Below are 25,555 nucleotides of genomic sequence, written 5' to 3' on the forward strand. Positions count from 1 at the left end.
ACAGAAGAAAAGACTTCTCCCGGAGGAAGAAGGGGACCCAGAAGGTGGAATCCAGTTAGCGGGCAATGTGTTCCCCTTTTTATAGGTTTGGTAATGGAATGTAGGTTGGAGGGCCAGAGGGATGGGACACTAGTGGGCCGAAAGGGCTTTTGGGATGGGCTTATCACTTCTCTGGAATGGGCTATCTCCAAATCTGTTGGGGGCTGTTCATTAACACTTCTTCCAGGTGGACTTTGGCCTAGGGCCTTTTCGGAACTTTATTAACATTCCATGAGTTGTCCTGTTTTCCCTGAGTCATTCCCAGCATGGCCTCCATCTTAGATTTCACTCGATGTTAGACCCGATTTACCTAACTACACTGACTACCTAACTTTAAATCTGGCTTCACTACCCTTATGCCATGATAAAAGGAAACAAAACACAGACCCTTTGTAGTTTTACCTAAATACAAACTGCGCCCACTAAATGGCACATTCTGGATGCGCCTGCTTTGGGGCAGAGTCCTGCAGCATTAGAGGACTCCAAAACCCTCCCTCAAAGCCTAAGTCCTCCGACAGGGTCTCCAGCACTCCCAGGGCTGCACCTGTGTTCCCAGGGCTCCAGCGGAAAGGCTGAAGGTCACAGACCACTCTGCATCCCTTAATAGCCACAGGCATCCTGGGCACATCAGTGTTCCCAGTTTACACCCGGGGTCGCTGAGGCCAAGGTGGTGCTGGCTAGCCAGTCCAGCCGCCTGGAGCCTTCTCCACCGCCAGGATGGATAGGCACAGGCCGTAAGCACGAGAAGTTCTCTGCAAAATATAAGGGACGCCAAAAATCTCACCAATCAACCTAATATTTCAGGCACTATTTTAAAATATCCAAAGCGCAAACTGCAGCCCGAGGGCCGGCCCCTGTCTTGTGAGCAGGGTTTCACTGGACCTTCCCCCCTGTATCTGGCTACTGGGCAACCCACGCAGCGGGCGACACCCGGGGCCTCATGCGCGCCCCCGGCGGACGCCACCTCCGCCACCCTCCGCAAAATAAAATGAAGTATGGAGGCCGCCGCGGCGGGAGCGAAGGACCGCGCGGGGTCACCGCCGCGCCACCGCGCTGCGGTCCTGCCGCTTCCAGCCGGGGGCTCGCGGACGGCGCGGCCGTTGCCCGGGCGACGCGCACAGCAGCGCCACCCGCCGGAGGCGGCCACCGCGGTCCGGTCTCCAACGCGACATGGCCGACTTGCGCTCGCGTCGCGGACAGCGAAAGACGAAGGAGGATCCGGGGTCCAAGAGGGCCTCGACGGAGGAGAAGAAGCCGGAGGAGAAGCAGCCGGAGGAGGAGGAGCAGGGGGAGGAGGAGCAGGGGGAGGAGGAATGGGGGGAGGAGGAGGAGGTGGAGGAAGAGGAGGAGGAGGAAGAGGAGGAGCGGGAGGAGGGGGAAGAGGAGCGGCGGGGCGACGAGAGCAAGTCCTCCGAGTTCTGTGACGAGGACCTCTGGAAGGTCGTGGACCTCCTAGACACCGATGACGGCTTCCTGGCCTCGCACCCCCGTCTGGCCAGCGTGGAGAGCCCCAGCCTGGACGCCACGTCCACTCGCACCCAGCAGTTGAGCACCTCTGAGAGCCTGCGGTCCCCCCACAGCCCGACGCCGCCCAGTGAGGTCCGGACGCCAAGCCAGATCACGCTCTCCAGCACCTCCTCCAGGAAAAGTAACGCCCGAGCCGCCCTGCCCTGCCCCTGTCCAGTCCTGCCCCGACCCTGGCCCTGGCCCTGGCCCTGCCCCAGCCCTGGCACTGCCCTGGTCCTGCCTCGACCCTTGGCCCTAACCCTGCCCCAGCCCCGGCCCTACCCTGGCCCTCTCTGGCCCTGCCCCAGGCCCTGGACCGCCCCTGCCTCTGTTCCTGGGCCGCCCCTGGCCCTGGCCCTGGCCCTGGCCCTGGCCCTGGCCCCCGCATTGGCCTTGCCCTGCCCCTGCCCCTGCCCCTGGCCCTGGGCCACTCCTGCACCTGGCCCTAGTCCTGCCCCTGGGTGGTTCCTGCCCTTGGCCCTGGCCCTGTCCCAGCCCCTGCCTCTGTCCCTAGCCTCCCTCTGGTCGGGCCCTTGTCCCTAGCCCTGGGCCTCCCCTGCCCTTGTCCCTGGCTCTGCCACTGCCCCTGGCTCACCGAGGCCTCAGCCTCCTCCCCAACCGCTCTGCTTTCAAGCCCAAGCAGCGTTCCACAAAGCCAGCCGGCCCACCTGGGCCACAGGCGCCACTGTGGTGGGGACTGTAGCTCAAGATGAATAGCCCTGGGGCCTCTCTTCCTGAACCGGAGCCCCTCCAGGCATTGCCTTTGACAGAGGCAGAGCAGTTAGAGCAGGGTTTGCAAACCCCAAACTTGGCCTTTGGCCTGGGGTGCTTTGCTGGACCAGTCTGGAGTTCCCGGATGTTCCTCGTCCACCCCTGCCCTTGCTTGGAACGGCCCAGATACTGCCACCTCCCCACCTCCGAGAGGGAGAGTAAAATTGCCCTTTCACTGATTTAGAGAGTGGCTAAATTTTTAAATGTTTCATTCAACAGGTTTTCCTAAAATATTTGAAACATTTAAGAAAGACACGAGTGAAAGCAATATAGATAGGTAAGAAAATGTTTTCAATTTTCATATTTTTTAAGTCGATAATGTTTATCTTTTGGATAAACAGGTTAAGTAGAATAAAATAATCCAAGACACTTACAACTTATTTATTCAAAACTTCTTTCTTTTAATCTATAAAATTCGACACTTTTAAAGAGAAAGACAGTCCCTGCCTATCTGCAGCCTATTACCCATCCCTAGAGATGCCTTGTTCACTTGCCATTGTCAACAAAGTAAATATGTAATGTGTTCAAGAGTAAGTACTTTGAAACTTAGAACATCGATAGATCTCTCTCTCTCTCTCTCTCTCTCTCTCTCTCTCTGTTAGAGGCAAGAGTGACCAGGGACACCTTTGGTGGAAGAAAGTGGAGTTTATGGCCTCGCTTGTTCTCTTTCTCTCTTAGACTCACAGTGATTTAACTATATTAGGAACACAGGGAAACATCTCTGGGACATCTAAATCCTAAATCCCTAAAATGTGGCACCGAGGCCAAAGTCTTCAACTACTGCTCACCTGAGCTTCGCTTTCATTAAGCAGCCTTGAAATTCTTAAGTGTAAGGAAAATTGTTCAGTCCCACTATGTGTTTTTACTTACCCTTTTAGTTCAGTTTTTAAATGAAAGATAATATGTGCCTGGTTAAGAAATTAAAGCATAAACTGGGTCCCGTGGTGTACTTCTGTAATCCCACTGACTCAGAAGGCTGAGGCAGGAGGATCACAAGTTTGAGGCCAGTCTCAGCAACTCTGGAAGGTGCTAAGCAACTTACTGAGATCCTGTCTCAAAATAGAACATTAAAAGGGCTGGGATATGGCTCAGTTGTTAAGCACCCGTGAGTTCAATCCCTAGTACCATACCAAAAAAAAATAAAGTACACAAAGAAACAAAATTGAGCCTCTTGACACCCTTTCCACCCCAGTTCCACTGCTCAGCGTTAACATACTGCTAACAGTTTCAGTTTTGTTTCAGTTACAATTTTGAATAACATTTTTATTCCTTAATTTATCAATTTCTTTTTTTGGTGGTGGTGGTGGGGCTGGGGGTAACCAGGGATTAAACTCAGGAGCACTTGACCATTGAGCCACATCCCCAGTCCTATTTTGTATTTTATTTAGAGATAAGGTCTTACTGAGTTGCTTAGCACCTCATTTTTACTGAGGCTGGCTTTGAACTTGCAATCCTCATGCCTCAGCCTCCCAAGATGCTGGGATTATAGGTGTGCACCAAAGTGCCCAGCTGATTTATCCATTTCTGATATAACTATTGGCTTCCTTCCTCTCCATGTTCAGCACTTATATTATTTTTAGTTTTTTAGCACTTAGGACTTTTAAGTATTTAAATTTCTATTACTTAATCAGTTTCATATCTATTGACTATTATAAAAATTAGATCATTAATGAATTTCTGTTTCCCTCCCATCTCTCACTTCTTTTCTTATAATTAACAAGTTAAATATTATATAACAGAGTATATTAAAATACAAATTTATATGAAATTATATTACTTTGAAATTGTATTACTTTATTATGTTTTGTTAATTACAATTAACCCTTAGAGTTTTGGGGAACACCTTTATTCAAAAATTGAAAACCAATGAATAACTAGGCTTGGTGGCACACACCTGTAATCCCAGTGACCAGTGATCCCAGGATCACAAGTTTGGGGCCCGCCTCAGCAATTTCATGAGACTCTGTCTCAAAAAAAAAATAAATAAAGGGCTTGGGGTGGAGCTCAATGGTAGAGTACCTCTGGGTTCAATCCCCAGTACCAATAAATAAATAAATAATAAGTGAAAAGAAAAATAAAAATGAACAATACTCAATTTTATATTTAGAAAGCAAAGTGATTAGATCTGTGCACAAGGAAATGTGATCCTATGTCTGTACAACTTGTCTCCTAAAAAGGGAAGATTTCTTTCTCTTTTCTTTGTTAGTGCATTGCAGTAGTACATAATGGTGGGATCTGCTGTGACGTGTTCATGCATGCACACAATACAACAAGATAATTTGGCCAATATCACTCTTTGCACTTGCCCCTCCCTCCTCTCCTCTTACCCTAAAGCGGGGATAGGGGTGTCCTTTCCTCCATTCTACTGATTTCCCTTTATAATAATAAATATTTCATAAGACTCTTTCCACGATCATTTTTCTTTTCCTTTTTCTTCTCTAGCTTCTACATATGAGAGAAAATACACAATCAAGACCCTCTGAGTTTGGCTTTTTCAACATAATGTCTCAAGTTCCATCCATTTTCCTGCAAATGATAATAGTTTCATTTTTCTTTATGGCTGAGTAAAACTCCATTGGGTATATACACATTTTCTTCATCCATTCATCCACTGATGGACACCTGGGCTGGTTTCATGTTTTGGCTGCTGTGCATGTGGGTGTGCGTGGGTGTGGGTGTGTCACTGTAGCACGATGACCTTAATCTTTTAGTATAAACTCCAAGGGATGCTATAGCTGGGTCATTCGGGGGTTCCATGCCTAGTCTTTGGAGGAACCTCCATGCTGATTTCCACAGTGGTTGTACTGATTTACAATCCCACCAACCAGTGTAAAGGTCTTCCTTTTTCTCCGCATCTTCTGCAGCATTTATTATTATTTGTTTTTTTAAGTATTATATGATTTTTTATACCTTTATTTTATTTTTATGTGGTGCTAAGGATTGAACACAGTTCTTCACGCATGCCTGGCAAGCGCTGTACCACTGAGCCCCAGTCCAGCCCTGTTATTTGTATTCTTGATGACTGCCATTGTGACTGTGGTGAGATGAACTCTCAATGTAGTGTTGTTCTGTATTTCCCTAATTGCTAATGATGTTGAACGCTTTTTCACATATTTTTCGGCCATCTGTATTTTTTCTTTTGAGAAGTGTCTGTTTAATTCCTATGTCCATGTATAAGTGGGGTACTTTTATGTTGGGTTTTTTAATTCCTTATATATTTCAGATAATAGCCCTCTGTCAGCAAAGTCCCTAGCAAGACGTTCCGCTATTTTGTAAGGCTCTCTCTTCACTTCTTTGTTTTCTTTGCTGTGTACCAACTTGAAAAGTGAAATTCTCAACTCAGTTGTTTCTGGTTTATCTTTGTTTTGTTGTTTTCTTTTGGATGCTGTTGATTAAGCCTGAGGGCACTTAACCACTGAGCCATATTCCCAGCCCTTTTTAATTTTTTTATTTAAGATAGGGTCTTGCTAAGTTGCTGAGGCTGGCCTTGAACTAGGGATCCGCCTGCTTCAGCCTCCTAAGGCATGCTCCTGCATGTAATGAAGTTATTTACCTTCGGTTTTTCTGTGTTGGGCTCAACTCCCAACTTTTCTTGATTCCCATCTTACTTTCTTTCTTTTACTCCATTTCCTTTGCTGGAGAGATTTTTCAGGTGACTTTTTTTGTGTAGGTCTCCTGGGTAGTCAAATTTCTGAGTTCCTGTCTGCCTGGAAGTGTCTTCATTTTGCCCTTTTACTTTATTTACTAATGATACATCTTACCAGAAAAGAATCGCTTTAAACTGCTCTCCCTCAAAGTTCTGAGGATACTGCCTCCTTCCCTCTTGGTACAGAGTTGCTGATTCTCAAACCCAGCTGACCGTCCACGATCCACTCCCCGTGTGTCTTCTTCTCCTCAGAGCTCCTGCAGGACGTCGACCATAGCTCCTCCATATTCCCTGCTTTTCCTTCACATTTTCAAGATTTTTGATGCTTGCATGCTACTACTGTATAGCCCTTGTGCAGAATTTTTTAATTTTGTGATTCATATTTTTCATTTCCGAGAACCAGTTGGCATTCACAATAGTTTTTTTAATCTCTCAAAGGGCGCTATTGCAGTGTAGTAAAGTGCTCCTTTATTCTGTGCATTTCCCCTGTCTTCTCAGGGTGGGTTGTCCTTCACCTCAGGGCTAGTCCTTGAATCACTGGCAATCCTGGTTATCTGTGTACTGGAATGACTGGGAGGTGGCTGAAAGGACTCCTCCTGCAGCTGGGCGGTTCTGTCCCCTCACAAGAGCCCCTGGGCAGCTGGGTGGAGCACATCAGAGCCCCATTCAGGGTGGAGTGTCTGGGCAGAAAGCAGTCAGGCTGAGGAGCCCCACCATTGCTAGAGTTAGGACAAGAACGCTCACTTTCTGGTGGAAGTCCTTCTTTCCCGAGCCCGTGGGGCATGTCCTGCATGACCTTCTCTTCCAGGGCTAACACCTCCCCAGGAGACTGCTCAGTATTTGAGAAAGCTGCTCTTGGGTTCCTCTGGAAATGAGGGCTGCCAGCCGTCCTGCTGAAGAGGGAAGAAGGGGCCTGCCTGGACAAGGGCTCCAGGGTCACTCCTTAGACTGCTCTGAGGGCTGCCAGACCCCTGTGCTCTGGTTTGGTCGAGTTGAGCTGGAGGCTTCCTGTGCCCTCTGGAAAGACCCTTCATCACTAGTCTTGAGCTGCATGATTCTCTTTTGTGGTTTCCGTCACTCTGTAGCCACTTATTGCCTTTCTCTTAAGTACTTCTTCCATATTAGTTACCTACCAAAAATATCTAGTTTTCGGGGCGGGGGGGGAGTATCTGTTATTTTGGTAAAATCTTGGGAGGTAACGAGAAGTGTGTCCTCAGCTGTCATCTTGACTTGGGAGTCCTGTGACATCATTTCAAGTCCATGAGCATCTCTCTTTCCTAGGTCAGAATTTCAATTTCTCCTCATAAATATTCCTAAGAAGATGCTTTAAAATATTTTTTTTTCTGGAAGAAATCAAACTATCTCTGTTTGCTGATGGCATGATTCTATATCTTGAAGACCAAAAAACTTCACCAGAAGATGCCTAGCACTTACAAATGAATTCAGCAAAGTAGCAGAAGATAAGATCAATACCTGTAAATCAATAGCTTTCATATACTACAACAGTGATTCAGCTGAAGAAGAAATCAGAAAAGTCATCCCATTCACAATAACCTAAACAAAACAAAACAAAACAAATTAATCTAACCAAGGAGGAAACGTGCTTTACAATGAAGACCTTAGAAGACGAAAATCCACCCCATGTTCTTGGATAGGCAGAATCAAATATTGTCAAAATGGCCATGCTACCAAAAGCAATATACAGATTCAAAGCAATCTCCTTCAAAATACCAATGACATACCTTAACAGAACTGAGAAAAAAGCAATTCTTAAATTCATTTGGAAGAATAAGAAACCCAGAATAGACAAAACAATGTTAAGCAAGAAAAGCAAAACCAGAGGCATCGAAATACCTGATCTGAAATGACACTGCAGACCTGTAGTAACTGAACAGCAGGGTGTTGTCACCAAAACAGACAAGAAGACAAATGGAATGGGATAAAAGATACTGAGACAAAACCAAAAATCTATAGCCACCTGACATTTGACAAAGGTGCCAAAAATATATCTTGGAGAAAAGATGGCCTTTTAACAAATGGATCTGGGAAAACTAGATAGCTATTGGTAGAAAAATAAAACTAGACTCCTATCTCTCACCCTTCATAAAACTCAAAATAGATCAAAGACAGGAATTAGACCAGAAATTTTGCAACTGCCAGAAGAAAAGTTAGGGTCAACACTCAATCACATAGGTGCAGGCACAGACTTCCTTAACAAGACACCCAAAGTGCAAGAAATAAAACCAAGAATCAAGATATGGGATGCCATCAAACTAAAAACTCTTGCACAACAAAGGAAATAATTAAGAGCATGAAGAGAAAATAAGAGCATGAAGAGAGAGCCTACAGAATGGGAGAAAATCTTAGCCAGTTACTATTAAGGTGATTGATATCCAGAATATATAAAGAACTCAAAAAACTGAACACCCAAAAGAAACAACCCAATCAAGAAATGGGCTAAAGAACTAAATAGAAACTTCTGAAAAGAAGAAACAGGAATGGCCAAAAAATATATGAAAAAAATGTCTCACATCCCTAGCAATCAGGGAAATGCAGGTGGACACTACACTGAGATGTCATCTCACTCCAGTCAGAATGGCAGCCTTCAAGAACACAGATAACAGTGAATGCTGGTGAGGTTGGGGGTGCGGGGTGGATAGCTGCACTTGTACCTGGTTGGTGGGACTGCAGACTTGTGCAACCCGCCTGCGACGCAGTGTGGGGGTTCCCCCAAAACTGGGGATGGAACCACCATATGACCCAGCTGTCCCTTCCCAAAAGACCTAAAATCAGCATACTGCAACGGCCCAGCCACCTCGATTCTTATAGCAGCTCAACTTACAATAGCTAAACCATGGAATCAACCCAGACACCTGTCAGCAGATGAATGGATTAAGAAATTGTGATTATATATGTGTGTGTGTGTGTGTGTGTGTATATATATATATATATACACATCTTCTACTCAGCCATTAAAAAATTTTAAAAAATTGCTGGTAAATGGATGAAAGCAGAGAATAAGTATCATGCTACATGAAATACGCCAAACTCATTCGAAGGTCAAATGTTTTGTCTCATATATGGAAGGCAGCTAGAGTAAAATAAAGGAGAGGAGGAGGAAGGAGGCAGCATCATAAATGGAATGTCCGTGACATGCTAAGAAAGAGGCTGAGGGTGGATTGGGGAGGCACCAGGAGGCACATGAAGTCTTAAAACTCATGTCATGTCTATAAATACACAACAGGGAATCTCACCCTGGGTACAAGTGAAAAGAACCACTCGGATATAAATAAACAGATGAGAAAGGGAGTGTAGCAGGAGGGAGCAGGCAGCTTGTGAATGGTGTCACGTGCGGGCTTGTTGGGAGGAACCCGCTACTAAGTGCACCATCAAGCTCTGATTTAAAAATCACATGTTTCCAAAGTATTCTCTGGTGAATTTGATGAGATTATGAGTGTTTTGTTGTTTTTTCTTTTGTTTTTTTAAAGAAACGTGTCTTAAAAGAGCAACCTCTGAGGCTCAACCCTCTGGCTATTGGGGTTGGAAATGGGGCCACACTCAGGAGGCAGATGCCTGTGGAGAAACAGGTTCTGGGTAAGGGAGGTTCTCTTGCTGCCACGAGCCTCAGTGTCCGTGTCTCACAAAGCAAGGACAAGCAGCTGCTTGGGTTCTGTGATCGTGAGAATCCTGAGTGGTGCCGCCATCATCCTCTGTCCCCCATCTTCAGCAGAGCTCCAAGGACAATCTGGGGAGCTGGCTTACTGAAGGGGAAGAGCTCTGGGTGGATGATTGTTGCTGTTGCTGACTGTTGGGCTGGAAGGTGACAGACTCCACGCTCACTGCCGTCTGGGGACTCTGTCCACTGTGGCTGTCACATCCCCAGAGCCTGTTGCTCAGGGAGGCTAGGTAAACAGGATGCCCCCAGAGACTGCGCACGCAGGTGGCCTCCGCAGAGGAGGGCTTTGCCTGGCTTTGCACAATCAGCTCAGAAGGGAACAACAGAGCTCCTCCGGATACCTGTGCCCTGGAGCAAGCCACCAAAAGGAAGCCAGAAACAGACACTCAGCTTGGAAAGGTACACAGGCCACAGGCCGAACCTGACTGAGTTGTCTGGGAAAATGTTGTCTGAGTACTTACAAAGACCCACCAGTTATCTTGTAAAACTGAAAGTCAGAGAACAAGGAACCCAAATGGAGTATTGACAGTAGTCCCCAGTAAGAGTCACTGTAGGGAGCGCAAGGCACACACACACCTGCCTCCCTGCCTCCCTCCTGCGGGGCTCAACCGCAGACCCCACTACACACACACCTTTGCCCCCACCTTCCCTCCCATGGGGCTCAACCTTGGATCCCACTACACGCACACCTTTTCCCCCACCTTCCCTCCCGCAGGCTCAACCTTGGACCACACTACACGCACACCTGCCTCCCTGCCCCCGTCCTGCAGGGCTCAACTTTGGACCCCACTACGTGGAAGCAGAGCCTGCTCCTTATAGCACATGGGCCAACATCAGCCCTGCAAGAGGAGCCTGGGCAGTTTTGAGGCTACTGAAAATGAACACTCTGTGCTCACTTAAATCTGAGTGTTCCATGCCCGCAGCGGCTGCACAGTGACACAGTGCCACGCTCCTGCAGCGTAGCGCTGGTGTCCACGGGGACGAGGCAGCTCTTGAAGCCTGCAGGGTTAGGAAGGAAGACCCTCCAGAGAGTGGGCCCAACGACCCTGCGCCTGGCTCTGTGGAAGAGACTGGGAATGAAGGGAAGTATTTCAAATAAAATGGGAATCAGGCTCTGGGGACGTGAGGAGAGCCACAGTAGACAGAGTCCCCCAGCAGCTTCCCAGCGACCAGGTAGGTCTGCTTATACCTGACGTCTTATCTGATTTCAGAAGTATCTATAAAGGGTTGTACCCAGGAGTTCCAATGTCGGTACAAACAGAAGAGAGCTGGCTTCAGGACATGTTTGGTGTCAAGGATGCAGGTGAGCAGCTGGGTCTTTTTGCGATTGCCGGGAGGTGGGACTCAGTGGGAGACGCTGCAGGTGAGGATGGCCCACAGCTGGCCTTGAATCCCCTCTGCAGCAAGGACTCACACTGAGACATTGGCAAGTGACTCCACCTCAGAGTCTGTTCTTCATCTCTTAGTGACCATAACACTGTCACCCGATTGTTTCCTTGACCAAAGTGAGGTTAGGTACTCAGACACCTTGGCACTTACATTCAGTACATGGTAGCATCTGTTCACCAAAAGACAGTCTGTCGCCATGGTTTGCATGCATGCCTTCATCTTATCATAGAAATGACACACCTATGGGAAAATAGACCATGTAAACCCTGAAGTCCTGACTCACCTCGGGAGGACCCTGGGGCTCTCCCTTCACCTTCATGTCCAAGTCTCTTGTTGGGTCACTTATTCATCCAAGGCCCCTGATCAGCTGCCTGTGGCCGAGCCCCCACCACAGGGAAACGACTGCAAGCAGGATGACCCAATCCCCAATCCCCAGCTCCTGCTAAAGTGTGGGAGGCGGAGGATGCTGAGATGAAGAATTCACAAAATAAACACACAGGGACACAGCCCACTAAGAAGACCAGGTGGAGAGGGACGGGAGAGGCAGGTGGGAGCCCGTGTGCTCAGGGAGCGTCCAATGGAAATAGGGGCTGAGACATCTGTACAAAAACCTGAAGGAGGTGAAAAGGCCCTGTGGCCCTCTCTGAAGGAAGATGTTCCAGGCGGAGGGAACAGCAGGCACCTCCTTTTGGGAGAGGGAGGCTACATAGAGCCAGGAGGACCTCAGGGAGGGAGGCAGGGAGAGTGAGCACACTGTCCCCTTGTCTTACACAGTTAATTCTGATAGGCTTTGAAAGTGAGCTTGTAGGGAAAGCCTCATTCTTCTAAGTGGTCACGCTAGGTGTCATTGGACAATGAAGGAAAAGCCACCCTTGTTATAAAGTGGAAAGAACTTGCCTGAGCTGGGCTTGTGTCCAAGTGTTCTGTGAAGGTCGAACTCGAGCTCAATAAGTCTCCAAGCCTGGGGCTAAAGGAGCCTCTTGGGGGCTTCCATTAAAGGGTGAGAAGGGCAGACGGACGTGGGCAGCAGAATGTAAAATTCAGGAAAATCTCAGCTTATTCATGTTGAGAAAAAAAAAATGAGAAACCTTATTCAGGAGAGAATGAGGGTGGCCAAATTTGACCAGGGACAGCTGGGCTAGGGCCTCCCACCCAAGCGTGGAGCTTCTCAACAGCAGAGCCCAGGCCTGTCCTGAGGCCTTCTGGAGACGGCCCAGAGTGAGTGGGTGCTTGGCCCAGGCTTGCCCTCCACACCCTACTGCCTGCCCCTCAGCCACCCTGGAGTGTCTTTGGTGGCAGGGGTGGTGCAGGCCCCAGTGGCTGACCTCTGGAGGCATAGGTAGAACCCTCAGTGCTGTCCTCATGAGCACCAGCTTGCAGGGCACAGAAGCAGTGGAGGTGGCTACTCTATCTGGGCCTCAGAGGCCGCAGCTATGGGAACCTCAGCTTCCTGACCCTAGCCAAGAACTGCAGGAGGCAAGGCCACTCCCACAGAGGGTCTGGAAGGTGGGAGCTCCGCCTCAGTGGGCCTAGGAGGCACCTGCCCCCCGCAGGGTGGTTTCTTGTGTACTCCATCCAAGGGGACAAGACTCCAAGACTCCTGAGACTACGGGCTGAGGCAGAAGGGAGACAGCTGGCCCTGGACGGGGAGAGAGCTCTGTAGGAAGGGGCTGCCTGCAGGGATGGGCTGGATTCTAGGGCTTTCAGTTGGCTCCTGGTCCTCTCTAAAGTATTCTCTTTGGGTCCACTGTGGGTGCCTCAATCTCGAGGGAAGGGCCTGGGTCTAGGACCACCTGCCCAGTTCTGCCTGCTGAGAAGGAGCAGCTGCCTGTTGAGAGCCCACAGGTGGGCACACACCCTGCAACGGCAGGTCATGGCCAGACCTGCTGTTTCCCTGTCATTTGTCGTGAAGAGTCCTGGTGGGGTGTCCCGGTTTTAATAGCACCCTAGTTTCTGAGGCTGAGAGTGTGAGTGGGTGAGGGGTAGGAAGGCCCCTGTGCTCTCAGTAGCTGACCAGCTTGCGTCAAGGCCCCTGGAGTACATGAGGTGGAGAGGGGCTGCCTGTCTCACGTCCAGCCAGAGAAGATTGCTCCTAAGCCTGACCCTAGTGTTGGCCTTTGTGGGCATCCGTCTTACAGGGGACCTGTCACTCTTTATTCCTTCCCAATTCTCCCTTTTGGACTGGGGACATCCTTCCAATGCCAGCCCACTGTCATGTTTGGAAACATGCATATCCGAATTCCTAGGTGCCCAGCTGGGGAGCAGGCGGCCACTGCAGGGGTTGTATTCAGGTAGCACTCAGGTGAGACTCTGTGCCTAGACTGTGACATCCATGCAGGGGAGTCAAGGCCTGCCAGGCTGTGGGCTGGACTGACTTTATTCTGCATGTGAGGGCACGAGCATTAGGGTCAGGGGAAGAGGCTGGCTACTTACGTCCTCCCCAAATCCATATGTGCAAGCCAGTGTGGTAGTGTTTGGAGATCAAGCCTTTGGGAAGCCACTTAGTTCTCCTGAATGGGATTAGTGCTCTTATAGAAGAGGCCCCGAGGGTCGGGGTGTGACTCAGTGAAGCACTTGCTTAACACACATGGGACCCTGGATTTGATCCCCAGCATGGTTGGGAGGGAAGCCAAAGAGCTTCCTTCCCTCCTGTACCATGTGAGCAGGCAGCTGGGGGGCACCATCCAGCAACCAGGAAACAGGCCCGCAGCAAGCACTGACTCTGCTGGCCCTTGACCTTGGACTTCCTGACCTCCAAAACCAACAGTGACACATTTCTGTGTCATGTGCTTTGCTATGGCAGCCCAGATGGCCTAAGATGGCAGTGCACCTCTCCACTTCAGGGCACAGCATTCCTCAAATAGTGCTGTCTGTTACTTAGGCGATAAACCTTGTTGCTAGACTTTTCTTTCCTTCCAGTACTGAGGATGGAACCCAGGGGCACTCTACAACTGAGTTGCATCCCCAGTCCTTTTATTTTATTTTGAGACAGACTCTTGCTAAATTGCCTCAAATTCATGATCCCCCTGCCTCAGCCTCCAGAGTCACTGGGATTTCAGGCATGTGCCCCACACCCAGCCAGTTGCTGAACATTTTAAGGCTGGGTTTTGTTGTTTTATTGTGTGTGTGTGCTTGTTGTTTAGTTCTTCCCTGTGGCAAGCTATGTTTTCTAGTGGGAATCTCTGTGCATGAGTATCTTACACTATGTGGCGTTTCTGTGGGACAAACTGCCTCAGAACATAGGTAACCTTGGATCAGATACTCTCCCTACCCCAACCCAGATAGATCACCGCTGAGCCCTCTCCCTCTGTCAGCATCCCTCTGTGTGGACTGCTGGGACAGGGGTCTTCATGCCCCATGCCCCCCCAATGCCTCTGCACCCCGTCCTGGCTGCACCCCATCCTGGCCACACCCCCATGCCTCTGCACACCCATCCTAGCTGCACCTCTATGCCTCTGTACCCCCATCCTGGCTGTACCCCATCCTGCCTGCACCCCATCCTGGCTGCATCCCTGTGCCTCTGCACCCCATCCTGGCTACACCCCGTCCTGGCCACACCCCCATGCCTCTGCACCCCATTCTGGCTGCACCCTGTCCTGGCTATATCCCTGTGCCTCTGCACCGCTGTTCTGGATGCACTCCCATCCTGGCTGCATCCCGTCCTGGCAAAACCCCTGTCCTGGCCACAACCCCATGCCTCTGCATACCCATCCTGGCTGCACCCCATCCTGGCTGCACCCCTGTGCCTCTGCATCCCTGTCTTGGCCGCACCCCCATCCTGGCTGCATCCCCGTGCCTCTGCACCCCATCCTGGCTGCACTGTGTGCCTCTGCACCACATCCTGGCTGCACCCCCATGCCTCTGCACCCCATCATGGCTGCACCCCTGTGCTTCTGCACCCCTGTCCTGGCTACACCCTGTCCTGGCCACACTCCGGTCCTAGCTGAACCCCGTGCCTCTGCACCCCATCCTGGCTGCACCCTCGTCCTGGCTGCACCCCCTTGCCTCTGCACCCCTGTCCTGGCTGCAACCTGTCCTGGATGCACCCAGTCTTGGCCACATCCCTGTCCTGGCTGCACTCCCGTGCCTCTGCACCCCGTCCTGGCTTCACCCCTGTGCCTCTGCACCCCATCCTGGCTGCTGCACCCCCGTCCTGGCTGCACCCCTAACCCTCTGCACCCCCATCCTGGCTGCACCCCCATCCTGGCTGCACCCCCGTGATGGCCGCCCTAGACCTTCCAGACACTTGCTCACATTGCAGGCAGGTTGGCACCTTCCCTCCCTTCCTGGGTGCTGCTCTTGGGTCTGCAGAGGGCCCTGGTGGTTGAGCTCACTGAATGGACTGCATGTCCCCCCTGCTCCCTCCTACCTGGAAAGGCCTCATAGGGACAGGCTAATGAGACAGGTGGCATTCAGGGAAGCAAGAAGCAATAGGACGTGCCACACCTGCTAAAAAATAGGAACACATTACTCCTGCAGTGTCCCAGGACTAGAGAGCAGGGAGTGTCCGAGTGTGCCACACAGGGATGAGCCCTCTCTGTCGTCCCTACTAGACACGGGTTACCTGGGAAGACCAGAGAAAGGACAAAACAAAAGCAGTGCAGGTCACTGGCTTGTGGTCCCCCAAGGAGCCTGTCCTCTGTCACATTCCGCTGTACCTACCCCGGGGGCTGATGGTAACCATGCTCTCTTTTGAAGGGACAATGACAGGCCTTACAGCAAAGGAAGTGGCCTTAGGGCTTCTGGCTTCCAAGATTAGAGGTAATGGACATTTAGGTCACCCCTGCTGACAAGGTAGGTCACCAGGAGGGTTGGCCTTACCTGCACAGCACCCACCCTTAGAAAGCATCCCCGGAGAGATGCAGGAAGGCAGGAGAAGGAAGGGTGTGTGAGAGTGTGTGTGTGTGTGACTATGGGTGTGTGTGTGACTATGTGAGGGTGTGTGTGTGTGCGGGATGTGTGACTATGGGTGTGAGGGTATGTGTGTGACTGGGTGTGTGTGTGACTCTGAGGGTGTATGGGTGTGAGGGTGTGTGAGGTTGTGTGTATGACTATGTGACTATGGGTTTGAGGGTGTGTGACTATGGGTATGTGTGTGTGTCACTGTGTATGAGGGTGTGTGAGTATGGGTGTGTGTATGTGACTGTGTATGAGGGTGTGTGACTATGGGTGTGAGGTGTGTGTGTGAGGGTGTGTGTGACTATGAGTGTGAGGGTGTGTGTGACTACGGGTATGAGGGGTGTGTGACTGGGTGTGAGGATGTGTGACTATGGGTGTGAGGGTGTGTGTGACTGTAGGTGTGAGGGGGTGTGTATGTGACTATAGGTGTGAGGGTGTGGGTATGACTAAGGGTGTGAAGGTGTGTGTGTGAGGGTGTGTGTGTGATGGCGTGTGTGCAAACGTGGAAGCAGTGGCCTGGGAGGATGGGTGTGGGGTCCCCTGGAGTCCCCTGCGCAGGCTCGGCCCTCCCTCCTGACTCTCTGCTCCTGCAGACAGATGGGTCATCAATCCTGAGGAGCCCAAACTCAGTGTGCTGTGTGAGCTGGAGGTAAGAAGAGGCCTCACACCAACCAGCGCACTGTTCTCCCCAGAAAAGCAGCTTACTGAGTCTCCCTTTGTTCTCTCTTCCTAAAATTCAGTTTAAAGAAGACTTCATTCAGCTCTTTGAGCCTTCCCAGACAACACTGCCCAGCGTCGGGCCGCCGTCCATTCTGGCACACAAAAAAGATCATTCTGACTTAGACATTTACTTCAAGGTAATTCCAATGTGTATTTTAAGACTATTACTGTTAAAAGTGACGTAAACAGCCACACTATCATCTGCACAATTGGCAGTGAGCACACTAAAAATGAAGAAAGGCAGGAGCTCGTCCCTGGAACGGTGCTCAGGGAGGCTCCTTCATCCCCAGGGCTGCTGCCACAGCGCACCAGGAATTGAGCAGCTGGACTTTGTTCTTTTTGGTGCCAGGGGTTGAACCCACTTAACCCCTGAACCACATCCCCAGTCTTTTTATTTTTTGAGACAGGGTCTCACAGAGTTGCTTAAGACCTCACTAAGTTGCTGAAGCTGGCTTTGAACCCAAGATCCTCCTGTCTCAGCCTCCTGAGCCGCTGGGATTACAGGTGTGTGCCATCCCACCTGGCAAAAGGGAGTGACTTCCAACAAAAGAAGCACGGCCTCACAGTTCTGGAGGCCATGGTCTAAGACCGGGGTCTGGCCGGGGCCAGCACTGCAGGGAGATCCTTCCTCGATCCTCCTGCTTGGGACGGTGGCGTTGGAGGAGCAGCACCCAGCCGCTCCCTGCCTCCTCGCTGGGTTCTCTGTGGGCCTGCACCCTACTCCAGCAACCCCACCTTCACCTCCGGGAAGACAGATGAGCCCTGTGCACAGGCACCAGGGGTGGGGACTTCAACACACTCTTGGGAGGACACGATCTCACCCACAGCAGTGGCCTCAGAGCCTGGAAATAGAAGTGAATGCCGCCGTGTTTTGTCTGTGAAGTGATTGTGGGGCACACAGAGGCCACCCCAGCGATCCACCAGGCCAGCGCACCACCCTCCACCAGAGCAGTGAAGGAAGGGCCGGGAGGCAAGACTCTTCTAGGGCCACAGAGCTGCAGGCTGTCTCACTGACGAGAAGAGAGACCACTCCTGCACAGTGACCCACAGAGGGATGGACAGACCCTCTGTGGGTGCCTAGGGGGTTCTCACAGCCATCCGGACAGCGCACTGAATCTCACACCAACAAGAGGATGCCACACTGTCACCCAGCAGTGACATCCGTGAGCACTGGCTGCATGGTCTACCCAGGCTCCTAAACCCCTGTCACCCCACACTGTCTGGGGCTGAGATTCTCCACCTAACAGAACACCTTTTAATTTGGAACCAGTCTTATACCCAGAGTCACTTGAGCTGGAGTCACCCTGACATCCCTGAATGTGGCCTCTCCTCCTGGGTTCCTCCTCCACTCCTCAGGCAGCCCTGCAAGGTCTGGCCTCAACCCTGGGCAGTTCAGGGGCCTCGTCCCCTGCCACAGCCACCTCGGGTGTGATTCTGCCCCACTTCTGGTCTTTGTAAGCACCACACCCTGCTTCACGCACAGGCGAAGGGGTGAGGGATGGTGGACTGAGGAGGTCCCCAGCCATCCCCTGCTGTGGAACAGGTCATCTCGGGGCCACCCGTGTGGCTGTCCTGCTCCTGGCTGGCAGTGCCACTGTCCCTGTTGCAAGCCCTGTCTCTGAGAGCTGCCTGCAGCAGCCGTGGTGCTCACTATGGGCAGTGCTGTGGCCGGGGGTATGGACGTTCCTCTGGGCAGGTGGAGAGTCTCCTGTGGCCCTGGTGACCTCCCTCACCGCCCGGCCTGCCTGGGCATTCTTGCCAGTCTTAGAGGATGGCCCCCATGGCCCACGAGGCAACTGCCCTGGAGCCTCTGGGAGCCAACTGGCTGCAGTGCACACACCCCTGGCGGAGCCACCCGAGCCTCTAATCCATCTCTCAAGGGCGTCTCATCTCCCTAACCCCTCACGGCTGGGCAGGGGCAGACCATCCCAGGCTCCTTGGAGAGAGCATGACCAGGTGTGGAGCCCATGTAGCCATGGTGGGCTTTTCTTGCTCAGCATTGAGTGGAAAAGTTCATGTTGTTCAAGTGCCTAAAACCATCGCCCGGCATGGTGTGTGTTGGCCCCGCCTCCTGCGTGTACTCAGGTCATACTCTGTGAATCCCCTGCCTGCAAGGGACTCAATTCCCAAGGCACTGTGCACGCGGCCCAAGTCCTCATCAGCCCTTCTATAGATGTCACTCTTTAGAACACACAGACCTTGCTGGCCCCGTCCCGCTGGTGTGGGATCTCAGCCCCTGGGATGTCCCCCATCAAATCTTCCTGGGAGCCCCAGGTGTCTGGCCTGAGTTCCCAGGTGAGTGTGCACACCCGTGTTCTCTGCTGGCCCCTGGACACCCGCTGGGCTGCCCAGGGCCCCCACTGCTCTGAGCCTCAGGTTTCCTGCACACACTTCCTCTTCTCCCTCTCTCTGCAGGAGGAAGAGGAAGATCTTGCCCCCAAGTGTGAATTCTGTAACAGTGACCTCCACTCATTCCTCTCCAATGTGGACATTTCCTCTAACATGGAAGGATCTGTAAGTCCTGAGGCAGGCATGCTGAGGAAGTGGTGTCAGCTTAAGCCTGTTTTTAGAATATGTGGCCCTTTCTTCTGCCTCTTTCCTCCACGTTGTCCCTGGTGCAGGGATGTTAGCTGCTGGGGAAGTTCGGGTCTCAGCACCATGGCCCACCCTGTCCTCTTCACAGGACAGCTGAGTAGAAAGACCCAGGGTAGCAAGCGTTGGCCAAGACACAGAGAAGCCAGAACCCACATACGCTGCTGGGGGGCCGGGCGGCAGGAAACTGTGCAGCCCCTTCAGAACGTGGTCTGGCCAGTCCTCGAGAGGTTGAACCCACAGTCACCACAGGACAGTGATTCAGATCCTGGTTATACCTAAGAAAATGGGCGACTAGGTTCACACTAAAACATGTACATAGACATTAACAGCAATCCCTTGTGTGTGTGTGTGTGTGTGTGGTGCTGGAGAACCCAAGGTTTTCACACATGCTAGACACGTGCTCTACCACTGAGCCACACCCAAGGCCTTCTCATTTTTTATTTTGAGACAAGGTCTGCTAAGTTGTGGAGGCTGGCCTCAAACTTGAGATTCTCCTGACTCAGCCTCCTAAGTAGCTAGGGTCACACTAAACCTAGTTGGCATGCTTCTTAATAGTCAAAAAGTAGAAACAACTCAACTGTCCATCAACTAGTGAATGAATACATGACATGTGGTATATCTATCCAATGAAATGTTATTTAGCCAGAAACAGAAATAGGAAATCCTGAAACATGCTTCAACACAAACAGGCCCTGACAATATGGTGGCAAGTGGAAGAAGTACCAGTAAGGCCTCACAGGCCGGACGGTTCCTCATACCAACAGTGAAAAACAGGGGAGTAGAGACAGCAAGAAGAGTGGCTGCTGGCTTTGGGAAGAGGGGGTGACTGTGGTGATGGGTGCTCCACTCTGAGGACATTGAAAGCCAGCTGGGCTGTGCCTTTTGGGGGACGGGGGTGGGACGTGCATTATATCCTGAGAAGTTGTTAACAGGAAGGAAAACCTGGGAGGCTGCCATGTCCGCCGGGTGGCTCTGCTTTCCTCCTCCCTGATCACCGTCATCGAGGGCTCAGGAGAAGAGAGTGATCTCTTTGCTTTCCAGGCCCCCTGTTGCCGTCATTTCCAAAATCTCATCGACTTCATCTATGAGGAAAACCAGAAATCCCAACACACTGCGACGGAGCTGATCAAGATTGCCCCTCACGCGGCCCACGGCAGCGAGGCAGAGCGGCTCAAGGCCAAGGAGAGGGCCCAGAGGAGGTAACGGGAGCCCAGGGGCCAGAGCTCAGGTGGGACAGCTGCTTTGATTTTTAAAATGTGTAAGTTTGAAGATGTGCTTCCTGAGAAGAACTAAAAATTGGCCAAAGAAAACCTATTATAATTATTCCTGATGGACATCAGGGGTTCAGAAGCTCCCAGAGACATAGTGAGCTCACTAGTTGAAGTTGGACTTACCAGCCCTACATGACTGGGCGACTCAGAGCTGCTCTGCAGGAGGAATCTGTTGGGGGGACAGGGCAGAGGCCAGGTCAGCGTGAGGAGGGACCTGGGCAGCTGATTGTTCCAGTGCACACGGAGCCCCAGCCCCCCCTCCCCATTCACACAGCACGGTTTTGATCTTGTAGGAAACAGGAGCGACTGGCGGCCAGGCATCTTGCAATACTGGCCAACACGGAGCAGATTAGTTCCATACCAGAAGGTGAGTTGACACCTCCAAGTTGCTCACAACATCAGAAAGCTCTGAGGCTGGGCCAAGTCCTAAAACTAGTGTATTTAAAGGTAATATTGATATTTTTTTCATTTTTGAGTATTGTAAAACCTTCACCCATCATAATCACTCAGGAAATCTGAGGTTTGGGCCATCTGGCTTTTGGAGTTCTTGGTCTCCATCTCATTGTTGTTATTGATTAAAATAAATCAGCGACATCTGCGGAGCCTTTGTACAGGCTGCAGAGAGCTCCAGGACCTCCTGGTGTCTTAGCACACAATCCTGTCTTGTTTTCAAGCTCAGGCAGGAACAGACTGTCACCTACCTGGGCTCTGTCGGAGACTGATGGATGGCGGAGGGAGCTGATGGCAGAACCTGAGCCCCGGGTTTATACCCTGCCTTCCCCCTACAAGCCATCTGGTTTGGGGTGCATTTCTTTCTTTCTTTCTTTTGAAAGTTTTTGTTTTATGTATTTGCATGTGGTGCTAAGAATGGAACCCAGTGCCTCCCACATGCTAGGCAAGCCGCTACCGCTACCTCTGAGCCACAGTCTAGCAGCATCAAGCAACTTCTCTATCACTTAGAGCTATTTAAAAGGCACCCTGAGAAGACATATCTTATTTATGTTTTAGTAATTAAATTCTTAATACTGTATAAAGTTTCTTGATATTCAACTGTTTCTTACTAAAATAAGGACCAGAAAATTTCACTTCATGTTTTTCTTTTTTTTAACACAGAAATATTCCTTTTTTTTTTTTAAACAAAAGTGCCCCCTCACTGAGCCTCATTTTTCTTCTTGAAAAAAATGTTCAATAAATCAGTGCATCTGTAATGGGACTGGGAATTTTATTTTAGAAGAATGGTCTTACAAAATTTAAAATATATAATTACTCTCATGTGATTTTTTCCCATTAGACCCAAGGCGCTTAAAAACAATTTCATATCAACTTTCGGTGGATGTTCCAAAACCAAAGCCAGTTGTAGAAAGGCTGTCTGACTTTTATCTGAAGTATACTAATATATCCATCCTTTGTTGTGATTCCAGGAGAGCATGTGGAAAGGTAATCGCCTTTTTTTTTTTCTATTTAAATATATTTCTATAATTTTAGTTTTACCTAAAATTATAAAAGCTCTCCTAAAGCTTGGCCACATTGACACATTTAACTGTTTGTCAAGAAGAATTGGTTCAAATTTGGCATTTCAGCTTCTACTAGACTTTAAAAAACACTGTCTTCAAAAGGTTTTAGACAAAGCCTTTTATCTTAAAACATGATGGTTCCACATTAATAAAATTGGAGCCCTTAGAAAATTAAAAAGAGAGGGAGAAAATCCCCAAACTTCCAGACCACGTCTCCAAAACATTACTACTATCTCAATGTTTTCTAGACTTATGCTGCACAGCGTGAACCAACTAGATAAAATCAGGCACAATTAAAATAAAACTCAAGTCACTGGAGCCAGATCTCCTGTCCCAGGTGCCCGGAGATAGTGCTGCCTCTCCAAAGGACACACGCAGAAAATCCTCACTCTGCTCAAAAGTTCTCTTGACAACGTTCCAGACTTTTCTTTCCTTGCATAGGTTTTTGTTAATGTGATTGTAATTGTATCATATATTCAATTTTTATCTCATTAAACTTAATTAAGAACATTTTTCCATTATATAGAGAACACGAACATGATTTGAAAAGCTAATGATTTTTCTTTTTTTTTTTTTTCCTTTGGGACCAGGGTTGAACTCAGTGGCTATTAACCACTGAGCCATATCCCCAGCCTTTTTTATGTTTTATTTTTTATATTTTATTGTTATGTTTCATTTATTTTGGATAAATTGCCTAGGACCAAGCTGAGTTGCTGAGGCTGGCTTTGAACTTGCAATCCTCCTGCCTCAGCCTCCTGAGCCACTGGCACTAGTGATTTTTCACACAACAATTTAACCATCCCCTGTTATTAGACATAGATGTTATTAACATTTTTTTGCTATTATAAATAGCATTGCTTTGAATAGTTTTGTATGTATTTGTATATCAGTATAGTTCCTCAGAATAAATTCTCAGAGATTAAATTACTGAGAGCAAGTTTGTTTTTCTTGAATGATATGGAATTTAAGAGGTGCCAGTGAGCTGACAAAAAGCACATCCAAATCCTGTCTGGAGGAAGGTCACTCCTTCAACCCTCAGATAGTTTTCAAGTTCAGTTACTAGCAGACAGTGAAAAATAACAAAGAACAAAAGAAACCTGATACCACAGCCCAAAATGCCTTCAATAAGAGAACTGCAAAGATCTCCAAAACGGAAGTAACTTCATATGTTTATGACAATGAAAGGTCAGGTCAAAGACCTGGAGGGAATAGAGAACTACATGGCAGGTTTGAAATGCAAAAAAAAAAAAAAAAAAAAAAAAAAAAAATAGAAAATATGACTGAAATAGAGGGTTAAGGGATAAGAGTTAAATAAAAAACAGGTTATACACAACTGAAGAAAGAATTATTAAAAGAAAGGTAAAAAAGAAAAAAATCAAAATTCACCATAAAAAAAAGGTAAGAGACACAAAAGAGAGTATAGGATGCAATATCTAAAATGGAAGGCCCAAATTTTGCTTATCAAAATGCCTTAGGGTGTAGGAAAAATATAATTATGCAGAGGTAATAGTTAAAGAAATGGTTAATGATAATTTTTCAGAACTGATTAAAAAAAAAGAGACCAATCCATTGATTAAGAAGCTCAGTGAATCCCAAGCAGTGTGTATGTGTGTGGTGTGTGTGTGTGTGTGTGTTTGTGTGTTTGTGTGTGTGTGTATATATATATATATAAAACCCAGACACATTATAGTAAAACTGCAGAAAACCAAAGACAAAAAGAAAATCTTAAAATAAGCAGAGGAATAAAATAAGTTCAGTTTACAGTTAAGGAAGAACAGACTAGCAGATGACCTCCCGAAGCAATCATGGAAGTTAGAAGATGGTGGAATGGTTTCATTATGTGAAAGAAAACAACAGCCAATCTAGAATTTTATATCCAGCTAAAATATTTCTCAATACAGCGTATCAGAAGCACATTTTCTGGCAAAACCAGAATTGAGTAGCTCCTCATTAAAGGAATTCTAAAGAATGTTCTGTGGTAGTTAGACAGCCTGAGATTCAATGAAGAGCAAAGAAAGTGGGACATGGTATATATGGATAAATGTAAAAGTTGGTTGATACAGCAATAATGAAGGCAGTGCAGAATTAACACACAAGACAATAGAATGTGAACTGGGAGGAAGGTCAAATGCAGTTACAGATGTTTCTCGATATCTAGGGGAAGACATTCCAGGATGCCCTGCAGATCGCAAAATCTGGGGATACTGGAGTCCCCTACAACACACTTCAGGTTAAATGTCCCTTATCTGAAATGTTTGAGACCAGAAGTGTTTCAGATTTGAGATTTTTAAAAAAATTTTGGAATATTTTCATATATATATAATGAGATACCTTGGGGTATCTCATTAGAGATAGAAACATGAAATTCATTTGTTTTTATATATACTTTACAACAATAGCCTAAAGGTAATTTTCTATCATATTTCTAGTGAACCTGAATTTTGACTGTAACCCACCACCTGAGGTCATATGGAAGTTTCCTCTTGTGGCATAATATTGGTGCTCAAAAAGCTTCAAACTGTGGAGCATTTCAGATTTCAAATCAGAGGTGCTCAGCTGGGTCTGCCTAGAACCCACACCCCATCCTGTGAACTTTATATACAGCTGGGTTGCTTGTCATACCTAACACAATGTAAAGCTGTTTCCATGGTTTTATGCTGCATTGGTCAGCAAATCATGACAAGGAAAAAAGTCTACATGTGTTAAGTATGGTCACAATTTCCCCCAAAAAATTTGATTCTGTACTTGGGTGACTGCAGGGATGTGGGCCAACTGTGCAGTGTCCTGAAGCCTTGTTCAGAAGTCAAGCTACAGAATACTCAACCGGTACGTCTAACAGGTCGGACCTCAAATTCATGGGTTGGAACAGAAAATAGTTTAAAGATGGCAGTCTTCCCTCAGTGATGCAACTCAACTCCATCAAATTCTAATGGGATTGCACATTTGTGGATGGGGGAAAGGGCAGTCTTGGTAACTTGACAGTAAAATTTGTGTGGAAATATGGAAAGGCTAGAGTTGTCAGGACACTCTTCAGGAAGATGGAGGGGAGGAGAACACTCTCTACCTGATATTAAGATCCATTACAAAATAGGCAGTTAGCACAGTGTGGTGTTGGGGCAGAAGGTAGGGTCTAAAACCAGACTCACATATGCACAGACACCTGACTTAGGAGAGCCATGGCACTGCCCCACGATGGGGAAAGGGTCATCTTTCATTCTGTGGTTCTGGAACAATTTAGTATCCATGTGTTTTACTAAGGAAATTAGAACCACTTACCTCACCCCACATGTAAAAACCAGTTTCAGGAGGATTCAAGACCTACATTGAAGTGCAAAGCTATAAGGATTTTTAAAATATTGAAGAATAGCCCTCTGACCTAAAAGCAGGATATAAAAGGATTCAACACATTAAAACTGAAAGACAAGCCCAGAACGGAGAAATATTTGAAGTACATATGACAAGCAAAAGGTCTTCTATCCTAAATGTATAAAGAATTTTTGTAAATCAACATGAAAAAGGTCAATCTTAC

The 25,555-nt window shown here is 48.6% G+C and overlaps 1 protein-coding gene across 1 annotated transcript in view; it reads left to right on the forward strand.

Annotated features, from left to right (window-relative positions):
* The first annotated feature begins 1,009 nt into the window (after nt 1-1,009).
* Nucleotides 1,010-25,555, forward strand: part of Erich6 (glutamate rich 6) — a 33,059-nt gene continuing 8,513 nt past the window's right edge. Inside the window, exons 1-10 of the mRNA XM_078043560.1 lie at nt 1,010-1,687; nt 2,536-2,593; nt 10,850-10,941; nt 15,726-15,788; nt 16,520-16,575; nt 16,667-16,783; nt 19,062-19,160; nt 20,283-20,440; nt 20,806-20,879; nt 21,804-21,949. Coding sequence (XP_077899686.1) covers nt 1,210-1,687; nt 2,536-2,593; nt 10,850-10,941; nt 15,726-15,788; nt 16,520-16,575; nt 16,667-16,783; nt 19,062-19,160; nt 20,283-20,440; nt 20,806-20,879; nt 21,804-21,949 — 1,341 coding nt within the window. The 5' untranslated portion in view covers nt 1,010-1,209. The remainder of the gene's footprint in view (nt 1,688-2,535; nt 2,594-10,849; nt 10,942-15,725; nt 15,789-16,519; nt 16,576-16,666; nt 16,784-19,061; nt 19,161-20,282; nt 20,441-20,805; nt 20,880-21,803; nt 21,950-25,555) is intronic.

The sequence above is a fragment of the Ictidomys tridecemlineatus genome, chromosome 3 (genome assembly GCF_052094955.1).
Source record: "Ictidomys tridecemlineatus isolate mIctTri1 chromosome 3, mIctTri1.hap1, whole genome shotgun sequence".
Classification (NCBI taxonomy): Eukaryota; Metazoa; Chordata; class Mammalia; order Rodentia; family Sciuridae; genus Ictidomys; species Ictidomys tridecemlineatus.